We start from the raw sequence: 12,013 nt of genomic DNA on the forward strand, positions 1-12,013 counted from the left end.
TGGCACACCTCACGAGTCGCACCTCAAACGCCGCACCCCACGCACACCCTTTTCTCACGCCCTTCCCCTTTCACCCTGCGCAGTGCCTCACCCTGAGCGACGAGCTGGCCATCGACCTCCCCCCAGTAACCATCACCTGGGAAAAGAAGGAAATCTTGAATAAAAAAATAAGCGAAAAAGCCAACTCCACCTTTATGGAGTTGCCAATTTATTTGGACAAGTCGAGGAGATCGTTTATTGGCTTCTGGAAATTCCCCGTTTCGCGGGGGGTACTGCAGCAAAATTGGTACCAGCGAGGGGTGGCCATATTTTTATCCAAGACGTACTGACGCGGGGGGCACGCCGAGGGCCGCTTAATTATTGGGCCCCGCTTCGCAGCACCTTTCGTACCGCCATCCATCCTACGCTTCGTCCTTCGCTCTCCACTCTTTTGCGATTCTTCACCCACGTGATGTTATTTCCGCAATTGTGAGCTCCCGCGCTGCACCCACATTTGTACCCATTTTGCCTCCCCCTTGTGGAACATCCGCTTTGCAAAAACTGGGCGATGGTGCCTACGAAGAATGCTTCAAATGGGAGGGACGTTCACCAACTTAAGTAGTAACACCGCTTTGCAGCGCCGCAGGGAGGCAGGTCCCCTCCCACCCCTCTCCTTTCTTTTTGTGTGCCTCATTTGGTGTTATTTATTCCCTTCAGTATGTGCTTCCTCTTCTCGTCCGCCGTCATGTTAGAGTCCATAACCACTGTGGTGTAGTCACCTTTGGAGTAGTAGGGCTTGTTCCATTTTTCTATTTCCTCTTTGGTAAAAAAATCTGCCTCCTTTTTTTTAAAGAACATGTTGTTGCTCTTCGGGTTGTTGTACTCGCTGATGAGGATCCAGACGAGTCCAACGGTTATTCCTGAAGGGAAAAGGAGTGAAGTGGAGTGTGTATGTGTGTGGGGGGAGATCCTATGAACTGCTAGGCGGAACATAGCGCAACGTTACGGTCTGCACGTGGGGCGTAGATGCACCTACACATGATGCGCATGTGGGATAGCACACACACAACTGAGACGTGGGGATGCTTTCGAGTGGAGGTCCTCATCCGCACTCTGTTATTATCGGGTTTACCAGAAAACCATACGCTAATCCTGAACGCAGGACTTCCCCTAAGCAACGCGGTTCTTTTAAAGTTTTTTACTTCCTTCGTAAGTTTGTCCTTTATGCTATTCATCGGTGGTGGGGAAGCTGCGGTTAGGTTTGGGTTCACTCTTGGGGAGTAATTCAGTAAAAAAGGGGTTCATTAAATGGCTTGAAAAAGGTGGGGTCACATCACAGGGGGGATAATAAAACGCGGAGAAGAGGGAAAAAAAAAAAAAAAAAAAATGCAGAGTTGCAAACGGGCACAGATACGGATAAGCGGCACAGCGAGAATGACTCTCTTTCGAAATGTTTGCGGTAAGTTGGAGCGACGGTTTACTTAAAAAAGGTGCTAATTTGGGACAACTGACGAAGGCGCCTTTGCTTAGAAACTCGCCTGCTGCAGAGGTGTCACACGTGGGTAAGGCAGTGCTCAAACGGGTGCATAAATGTACCTATGCGTGCATCTATACATATGTACACGTGGCACATGCGTGTGAGCGGCGTAGAACTATTTTTGCGACGTTTTAACCCGAGGGGTACGCGGCCGTAACTTGTGAGTCATCGCAAAGTTGACGAGGTTCACTCTTTTAATTTGCATATAAGTGGATCACTAAGTGTGGCCTATCCTCAGTGGATGAATTTGCATAAATGCCAAGTGGCGCGTAAAAGCACATGTGGGATTACATATGTACAGTGGGCTGCTTCTCAATATGTTCTTTTTTGTGGGCTGCTCGTCCCCACGCCCGATTCGCCAAGCGGTGTAAAAAAAATAAATCTACACCCTTAAAAAATGCAGTACTGACACACAGGTGCGAAGGCGAAGGCGAAGTAGATGATGTTTCTGGGATGGCACACAACCAAGTTGCTTTCGAGGAGCAGGAAAAATGTAACTTCACCGTTAGCAAGAAAATGGAAGTTCACAAAGGAGGTGCGTCATTTTTCAGCTAGCTACTTATTAGAAGAGGACGTCGGGATCGACCATTTTATGGGCGACTTTTTAGGTGAAAATGGATTCCATGGGGAGGAAAAAAAAAAAGACCTCATGTGCATCTTTAAATATAGATGTGAAGATTTTCACGTCTACGAAATTGGGAAAGATAAAAATGTTTTGAATTTGAGCTATGTGAGGGGGAGGGTGCAAGGTGAGCGTGGGAGTGGCGAAGCGAGAGACAGCCTCGAAAGGGTACATGGTGGTGATACGGCTGGAAAAAAGCAAAAAATAACAGACGAGAAACGTGGATCGATGCAAGAACGGAGAGACCACGATGGATGCTACGGTTCGCCACAACCAGACGGGGAAAGTAACCCCCAAGAGGGGAAAAACGAATGGATAAGTTTTATTCTGTATAAGGTGAACAAGGACACGCAAGAAGCTATTAGAGAAATTAGCAAAAGGACGAACATTCCCATAAAAGATTTTTACTACGCAGGTTTTAAGGACAAAAGGAGTGTGTCCACGCAGATCATTTCCACTAGCATGATGCACATTCGTAAAATAAGAAACATGATGAGCAGTGACCTCTCGGATCATGAGCAGCTGAAGAAGAGGAGGATGAGGAATATACAAATTTGTAGCCTCGAAAAGGTGCACCAAAAAATCGAGTTAGGCGCACATAGCGGCAATCGCTTTGTGATAGTTCTCAGAAATGTGCAAACGCATGAGGATTATTTAAGGCATAAATTGGAGCAGATTAAAAAACATGGGTTCATAAACTATTTTGGAATGCAAAGATTTGGGGTCTATAAAAATACCTTCAATAAGGGGAAGGCGTTAATACGTAGGGACTACAAAGAATACATAGGGCATGTCTTAGATCCTCACATTTTTGAAAATAAAATGTTTTATGGAAATTCTACTAAAGATAATCTGACGATTTTCTTGAAAAATGCTTGCAACATATATCAGAAGAAGAACGCCACCTTTGCGTTTCGTTATTTGTCTCACCAAACGAATAAGCTGCTTAAAAGGAGCGACGCGATTGCGGGTGACGAGCTGGGAAAGCCGGCTAGCGCGAACAAGCAGCTCTATTCGTATCTGACCAATTCGGAGTACGAGGCGTACATCCTGCTGCGCAATTTGTACATGTACGAGAGGAATAGCCGCGGAAGGGGAGGCGATGTTAGCGGTGGTGGCGATGGTAGCAGTCGCACCGATCTAAGTGACCGACGAAGCAGCGCGAATGAACACGCCGAAACGGGGAAGCGGAAACGTTCCGTCGACAGTGTGCAGAATGGCCCCGGAAAAAATCACACTAACACACCCGAGAGAGAAACCCATTTTTACCAGAACGAGAAGACATGCGTTAAGGGGGTGAGCATGGAGACAAGGAGATTTCACATGCACTCGTACAGCGCGAAGATATTCAACATGTTAACCTCGTACCGGTTGGAAAACTTCGGTGCCGCGCCTGGAAAGGGGGACTACGTTTTTGTGAAAGAGGTGCAGTCGCAGGGGGGGGAGGCAAAAGCGCAGCATAATTACATAGCTGTGTTGTATGGCAGTGGGGGGAGCGGCGAAAGGGGGAGCAGCGGCAGCAGCGGTGGTGATGGGCCCCTCTACTGCGATGACCAAGTGAAAGGCGCAAACATCTACAACGTCGTGTTGCCCGTCCTGGGCAGCATGCCCCCCAGGCTCTCCTACCTGAACGTCTTCAAACGGCTGTACAGAAAATACAGAGGAAGCCAAGAAAGACTCGTCTTCTTAGAAATATTACTCTACCTGATGTGTACGCTCCACGAAGATGAGCTGTTTAGGGTGCATGACGATAAGGTAGCAAGTGGGTTCCTAAAGCATTTGATAAAAAAGGAGAAAAAGAAAAATGGAAACCAGTCCATTCGACTAGCTAGCGATAATATATTAAGCAATGCCATTCCGATTAAACAGGCCCTACATACAATAAAAAAGTTCGACGCGTATGTCAATTCGTTTGAATACGAGTATGGAATGACTTGCGTCTTTAGAAACGTAGTCGCGCGGCCAGCCAATCTGTATTTCTGCTTCTGTCAGTATAAGGAACCGAAGAGGAAATTCCTCTCCGATTTGAATGTCGCCTCCAATTTTGAGAAAAATAAAAATTCAAAAGGGAGAGTGCATGCTCAACGGTGCAGCGAAAGGGGGGTATACAACAATGGGGAGATGAAGAGCGTCCCCACCTCGGCCAGTAAGTATAGCGAAATAGCTGTGCATGGTTGGCAGGTTGAACAGACAGACAGGGATGAAAAGGGGAGATACGCACATCATGTGGATGCAAGTCGGTATAACAATACTCCCCCAGAAGGGAAAAGGGAAAATATGAGCAGCGAACATTTTCAAAGTGAAAGAAGTAGTAAAGAAAACATGACAAAGTACGAGCGAAATTTGGGCGCCCTGATATTAAGCTTTAGCCTGAGCTCCTCCTCCTATGCCACCATGTTGGTGCGGGAGTTGTACGGAAAACGCAATGAGCTGCTGGTTCACAATTTGATTAAAAATTGTGAGAAGTATGACGAAGAAGTTGGAATGTTAGGGGAGAAGAGATGGGAAGGGACAACAGAATGAGGGACCAATCGGGGAAGACGAACATATGGTAGCGTTTTTTTTATTTTTTTTTATTCCCTCACCATGTATTCGTTGCGCAGGTTAGAATAAAACGTCCCACTGGGTATTCGCATGCTAGCTAAGTTAATACTCCTAGTGATGAGAATAATGCAGTGAAATTCCCCCCCCACATAGGGCACACTTGTAAACATGTCCAATCTGTTTTTTATGTTGTCTCATATTTTCCGCTACTCACTAGCCAATGCTTCATTACGATGGGGAATAAAAAAAAGCATTTTCTTTTAAAAAAGGTGCGCAGCGCGTCGATTTGTTTTGTCATTCCATTTGGAACGGCGTGGGAGCACATTTTAACACATCATTTGGGGAAGTGGTTTTAAAAAAAAAAAGGAGAGTTAGTGTACATGGGGGGAGTAGAGAAGAAATTATTTCCATGTAAGGAGATATATATACGATGATAATATTAATTAAAGGGGTTCAAAAAAAAAAAAAGGGTCAGACAAATAAAAAAAATTATCCTCAACGAGATGTGCAGGTGTGTGCGTGGGTATACGCACGTGCATACATATGCATGCTTTCATACATATGAGAGACATATAGACATGGTTCCCCTGCGCTGCTGCAATTACGCAGATGGGGAGGTGTGTGTAGGAAGTACGCATCCGGCACGGTTACAATTCACTGTGCGTGCAGTTTTGCCAGTCACGTGGGGGGTATTCGGGAAAGGGCAAAAGTACATCAAACAGGGGGTAGAGACGCTAGATTGGAAGGAGCAGAAGGGGAGGATGGTGGCGCAACATGCGTGAGGCCTCTCCACACGCCGGGCCTCACATGAAATCCATGAAAATGTCCCTGAAATAATCGGTGAAGCGATCGAGCATGTTCGGGTCGTCGCTCTGGGACTTCAGTATCCAGTTGATCGAGTTCTCCGCCTTGTTGAAAATTAGCTCAATAAAAATGTACTGCTTGGTGTAAAATTGCGAGTACATGTAGAATTTGAGGCACTGATCGATTTCCCCGGAGGCGAGAGTCACAATGTTGTATTTTGATATAAACTCGTCAATTGTTTCTAACTGTAAGTTGTAGTAATTTTTTCTTAAAAATAGTTTTTCATTATTCTGTTCAGGTAGAATGCTCCACTGCTCTTGGTAGTGTTCTGGGTTTATATTTTCTGCATCGATTAGAATATCATTCAATTTGTTCAAGTGCGCCGAATTGGGGGGGTTGATCATTTCATGCGACTTTTTTTTCTCCAACTTTTTACTATTGGGGGGGTTACTACCGACGGTGGTTGTGGGCGCGTTGTTGGTGGAGCTTCTGCTGTGTGATTTTTTTACATCCCTACTACTTAGGGGGGCGTTCATGTTGTTGAGGTGTGGTTGGGTTTGTGCAGAGAGGTGGTCGTTGTGCCCCACCGAGTGGCCCTCTCCATGGTCGTAAGGGTGACCGTTCGTGTGGGCGCTCGCGTTATGGCCGCCCCCACTGTGGTGATACCCCCCCGTGTCGTCATCGCCCATAAGGAGCATATCCTCGTTCATGTTGGGAAGGTTTCCGCTGCTTCTGCTGTTATGGTGATTTGTGTGGGGGACACTGCTGGGCAGGGGGTACTTGCCAGCCATTCTGGCATCCTCCTCTGGGGTGTTTAAGAATATTTCCCTATCCGTGTCGCTAACATGTGCAATGTTATGGTCAACATTGTCTGCACCCACGTCGTCCATATGAACATGATGATCGTCGTGGGTCCCCTCGTCTTCATTTTCCTCTGGGTCATACATCCCACCAAAACGTATTTTAGAATACTCCACAAATTTGTATATTGGCTGTTTATACAACACAGAGAGGGTGTTAAATTCGTTGAACAGTTTGTCTAGCAAAATATTTTCATTCGATTCGCAGAAATTTTTTACTAGTTTTTTTTTACAAACGATGATTTTGAAGGCTTGTTCATAGTTATAACTTAGCAGCTTGTAGTAAAAGTGCATTTTGTCCGTAAGCTCCGGGTATTTATAATTTTTCAAAATGTTATCAAAAAGGGAGGCTAGAATGACTACCATTTCGGAGGGTCTTCTATATAGGACCTTCACACAAGCCGTCAACAATTCCAGCATGAACAAATAGGAGCAGTCGGTCAAATTGACATATTCTTCCAAAATGTAGGGAGCATTTTCTATGTACTCTGAATATTCCCCGACGATCCAAATGTAGGACCTGATCCCATCATTCTCTATCAGCTTATTATCATGCTTTATAATTTCTTCAATAATTACCTTGGTGTATTCTTCGTACTTTCTCAGTATGTTGGCTAGCATTTCTATGGTGGCGCTGCATATGTAGGAATGGTTCATGGGGAGAAAGGAGAACAGGGCTAACTCCACTATTTTGGAAATTGCCTTTGGAATCTTCAGAGCTATGCACCCGATGGAGTAAATGGCCTTCTGCGCGATGTCCACGTTCTGGTCGCAGATGTACTCGCTCAGTTCGTTTGTTATCATGACCACGTTGTTCTGCGGAGGGGGGTAATATACAAGTGCCCAATGAGGGTGGGTATTTGGGGAGGGGTCCCTCGCCACGCGGGGGGGACGCGCAAAATGCACAATGGAGGGGGGAACTTCCCAGCGGTAGTAAGAGGACACCCCGAGGAAGTGCACCCGTTATGAGGCACACATAGAAGCGCATAACTGCAACGGAAGAAGCTTCACCTTTGTCGCCACCGACACGAGGATGTCCAGCTTAATATCCTTTATGTACGTGAGATCATTGTACCGAAAAAAGAAGTGCTTATAGTCGTAGTCAAATATGTTATAGTTCAGTTTATTCGCCTCGTGTAGCAACAAATTGGTATGCAACAAAACGATGTAGGAAATTTCGTAAGAAGAGGTCGAAATTAGGGTAAGTAAAGGGTCCTTCATTCTTTGGAAAATTTGAATTTGTAGATTTGTATCATTGGAAGAGAAATTTAAAAAACATTTTAAACACGAGAGAAATACAGCGGAGGAGAAATCTCTTATGTGATTTTCCAATATGTTCATAATGTCATACATTTCGTCTTCATTTTCTGGAATGTAGGTACTTACAATGTTTAGAACAACACACTTTCCCCATTCGTTAAAGGTAGATATTTTATTTAGCATATTAAAAATGATTTCTTTATTTACTTTTAACCCCCCTTCATCTACTAATATTTCGTTCAACGCATGCACTGCGTTTATTATACACTGGGAGTCTTTGTCTAGGAGTTTATTTCTCAAAATCTGTATGACATCGTTTTTTATAGCTATCTGTGGGTTCATTTTAATCAGCTTGATACAGCTGATGATGGCGATTCTTCGGACGTAGGAATTTTTGTCGTTCAATCCGTTGAACAGAGGCCCTTCTATGTACTCAAACAAATTATTAATGCGCAAGTTGCAAAAACTGCGTAAGGCGAGCCCCCTTATGATTGGGTCGTCATCTTTGCTGTCCTTTTGCAGGGTGTTTATGGTGAGCAGGGACAGTTCCGAGTTCGTTTCTGCGGTGGTGATGGTAGCGGTGATAACGGTAGTGGTAGTGGTGACGGTAGTGGTAGTGGCGGAGGGCACAAACGTGTAATTAAAGGGGTGCTCCTTAGAAGGAAGCTAACAACTGCGGGGCATAAACATTCTCTGGCGAGACGTAACAAACAACCCACCTGCGTAGTTATTCAGGTAGAGGTATATCATTTTTTTCTGGATTATATCATTTGTGTTTGACATCATTATAATGTCCGGAAATAGCTTTGATACGTCGACCCCGAGGGTCATGTACGCTATTACCTTCTTCAGCACCTCTCTTTTCTTTTCTTCATTTTTTTCTTGTGGGAGTTTTTTTAAAACTTCTTTTAGCTTGTTTATCTCGCTCTGCAGTAGGGGGGGGGTAAGTGGTTCAAAGGTCATCCGTGTGTTGCGGTGCTACCAGAAGGGGTATGTCCAACACATCCATCACACACGTGTGTGCATGTGGACAAGCGCATATACGCGCAGGTACTGCTGAGTGGGGTGCACGGCTTCAAAAAAGAAAAACACGGTGGACACGTAACTTTTCCTTTTTTGCATTCTACAAAACATTGCAGAGTTGGCGTATTTTTCTTATTTACTTGGCCAGGAGACATGTCAACGAAAGTTGCAGGCGAAAAGACGAGGAGTGCTCCTTGAGTATACTTGTAACAGCAACTAGGTGTGGCCGCGAAATTTACTTTGTACACATAAGTGGGTAAAAATGTTCACGTGTATGTGTGCTTCAAAAAGGGTTAGCTCCTAGGGAGTAGGGCGATCCTTATCGCAGTCGCGCGGTCACATAGTAGCATGGCTGCATGGCGGCATAGCGGCATGGCGACAGAAAAAAGGAAGGCCGGCTGGCCAACTGTTCATATCCTTAGAACTACTTTAAATCAAATCAGAAAAAAGGGAAACGAAAAAAAGAAGAAGCCAAACTTTCCGTTCAGAGTGTGACACGATACCAGTTTGTATATCCTTGGTATGAAAATAAAAAAAAAAAAAAGGGGGGGCAATTTTTTAAACACCAAACATCAACAAACATAGTTAACGATTTCTTCGACTGGAAAAAAGGAATTGCTCACCAATCATTTTGAGATTATCATTGAAGAGTGTTTTTCCCCCATTTGGCCATAAAAGCGTGTTTTAACGGATACACTCAAAAAAAAAAAAATTCATTTTTTCTTTTTTTTTTTTCCCGGAGTATTCACCTTTTATGTACAATTGGGCAGCAAAGCATAGTAACAGTAATCGGGATAGATATTAAAAAATGGAAAAGAAAAATCAGCATAAGGGCGAACATTTTTGTGTCACTGTTTTTATGATCCGTTTGGCTTAATTCTCTTCCTTAAAAATGTTTGAAACATCCATATATGTTGCCAAATGGGGAACAATTTAATTTGTTCACGCTATGGCGAACGCGTGCGGCATATAAAATGCATTCCTTTCCCGGTAGTGTAAAAATGGAGGGAAATGCCTCTATCCTTTTGAGAAATTCTTACATTTCCGATTTCGAAATTGAGATAATAATGAAGGAGCAAAGTAGAGAGGGAAACAAATGAGGAGAAAACCAACTTAACTCATTTTGAAGCTTCCAAAATGTTGGCCTACTGCGTAGATAAAGAAAGTACACACCGCGTAAAAGGGCAGCAATGCGAGAAAGAGAAGTTGCTTGCTAACAACAGAAAAATGAAGCCAAATGGTGTAATTTTATTTTTATATATAAATTTATCATTTAAAAGGAGTTAATATGTTGAAGAATTATTTTAATTTTCAAAAACCAGGGATGTTTGAAAATGTACGTGTGGGGGATATACGTACTCACCAGGGAGGGGAAAAATCCGCATAACTGCAACACTTGAATATCGAAAAAGGAGAGAAAAAAAAAAAAAAAAAAAGTAGATGTGCTGTGCTAATACCTTTTTTAGGCAACAGTTAGGTAAGTAAGATTGTGTACATTGAAAGTGTGGAAACGTTTTTAACAACGTCGTACGATTTAAGAAAGCGCGCGCTTTTCCTTTTTAAATTCCTTTTGTTCTCGCGAAGAAGCAGAAAAGTATGTGACATATTCGCTTGGGTAAATTAGCCTAGGTAAATGCGCTTGGGTAAATGCGCCTGGGAGGGGGGTGGTTCATTCAACGCCGTTGTTTTGGCACGAAACACATTTCAACATTGCTAAGGCAAAGTTTTGGCCTTCAATTTTGTAAATAAAGCTGCCGTTTTTGTGTTGTGTACGGGGGTGAGCAATTCTATGAGAAATGCGCGGAAAGGGCAAACCGTGAAAAAAAGGGGAAAAACAGAAAAGGAAAAAAATAGAAAAAAAATTGGCCTTTAAAAAATGAAAAAAATGACGAGTGGTACTTTTTGTACTATACATATATATGCATATGTGTGCCTATTTTTTTTTTTTTTTTTACAACTCGATTGTTACTTTAAGGTGGGTTTTGCACAGTAACGGCCATTTTTGTTCTGTAAAAATTAGCAGAATTTTTGTGCCAACGAAGGGGGCCTTTTTTTCAGCGTTGGGTTTCCTCGCCACAGCTTTTTTTTTTGAAACATAGTTAACGCGGCAAATGCGCGTTGTATAGCGCTTCGATTAACGTGGCTAATGTGAAGCTTCAATTGGGGGAAGCAAGCCATAAAGGACGATCAGAGGGTTGTGGGGAAGCGTGTTTGTTCTCGTTCGTAGCTATTACACCATATCCCCTTGTGTGTGTTCATTGCAAAATTGGCATGCGCATATAGATAATAGTGTGGTGTGCAATTTTCTCACTACGCTTTTGTATTGATTGGTTATATACATGTATGTACACACAAGTACACATTTTTATTTATGACAGTTGGCTAATAACGCATTACGTACTGCTTTTTTTTTTTTTTTCATTTGCGTTTAGAAAAACATCGCGTCACGTGGGCGCAAAAGAGAAAACCCTGTGTGCGCACGTTGTGCTGGTGAAATTTTCTTCGTAAAAGAAAAAGGCCCTTCCATTTTGACGATTCCTTTTTAAACACAATTAGGCCAGTTTATGTGGTCCATAAAATTTGCATCATTTTAACCCATTCGGTTTGTTTAACATATATTTGCTATTAACCATTTGTGAGCGTGACAATGCGAAGCTTTTAAAAAATTGATCCAAATGTAAAAGTGAAATGAAAGAATTTTCCTTTTTAGAACAATTTAACGGAAAGGAGCATTTCCAATAATGAAAAAAAAAATGTTTCCGCAAAAGCAGTGTGGCACTCGTCACAAGTTCTTCCCATATTTTTGCGCACACGCCGCGTTAATATCCAACTGTAAACATTTGAGAGATGTTCCTTTTTTTTTCTTTTAACCCTGCGCTGTAGTAGTTTGCTCTGACAAATGGTCCCTTATGTGTAACGTGGTTGGGGGCATCACTTTGGGTGCCACGCACAGTCATAATGTTTAGAAGAGACCACCGAATTTTCATAAATGGTGTAACAGGGACATGCGAATGGGAGTGGAACCACGCAGGGGTGTATACGTGTGTGTACAATTTAGTAACCGCGTGGGGTCACTGGAAGAGGCGAGTATAACAAAGCGGCATAAAAGGAAGTGACAGATTTGCTATGCTATGGTGTAGTAAAACATGTTTCCCATCCTTTTTCTTATGTGAAGCGTGAAAGTGAGGGGCGAAAAAAGGAAGAGCAACTCACAAAGGGTGACTTTGGGAAAAGCATTTTTATACACTTTTAAAAAAAAAGAAAAAAAAAAAAATTATTTCCTTTTATGGTAACTTTCTTTATTTTTTCCATTTTTTGCTTTCATCAGTGGCTTAAAAAAAAAAAAAAAAAGGCACAATAAAAGATTAACCGCGTGTAACAATC

At 43.0% G+C, this 12,013-nt stretch overlaps 3 protein-coding genes across 3 annotated transcripts; 1 reads left to right on the top strand and 2 right to left on the bottom strand.

Annotated features, from left to right (window-relative positions):
- Positions 1-208: 208 nt before the first annotated feature.
- On the bottom strand, positions 209-1,214 carry PVX_081795 (hypothetical protein, conserved; the record flags this gene model as incomplete). The annotated part of the gene is made up of 2 exons (XM_001613585.1): positions 209-899; positions 1,112-1,214. The coding sequence occupies 2 exons, from the start codon at positions 1,212-1,214 to the stop codon at positions 670-672; spliced, it is 333 nt and encodes a 110-aa protein (XP_001613635.1). The 3' UTR covers positions 209-669.
- A 741-nt stretch (positions 1,215-1,955) lies between these two features.
- Positions 1,956-4,661, top strand: PVX_081800 (hypothetical protein, conserved; the record flags this gene model as incomplete). Its single annotated transcript, XM_001613586.1, has 1 exon — positions 1,956-4,661. The coding sequence occupies one exon, from the start codon at positions 1,956-1,958 to the stop codon at positions 4,659-4,661; it is 2,706 nt and encodes a 901-aa protein (XP_001613636.1).
- Positions 4,662-5,485: 824 nt separating this feature from the next.
- Positions 5,486-8,569, bottom strand: PVX_081805 (adapter-related protein complex 4 beta 1 subunit, putative; the record flags this gene model as incomplete). The annotated part of the gene is made up of 3 exons (XM_001613587.1): positions 5,486-7,162; positions 7,358-8,166; positions 8,326-8,569. 3 exons carry the CDS (start codon positions 8,567-8,569, stop codon positions 5,486-5,488), a joined length of 2,730 nt encoding a protein of 909 aa, XP_001613637.1.
- Positions 8,570-12,013: the final 3,444 nt, after the last annotated feature.

The sequence above is a fragment of the Plasmodium vivax genome, chromosome 2 (genome assembly GCF_000002415.2).
Source record: "Plasmodium vivax chromosome 2, whole genome shotgun sequence".
Taxonomy (NCBI): Eukaryota; Apicomplexa; class Aconoidasida; order Haemosporida; family Plasmodiidae; genus Plasmodium; species Plasmodium vivax.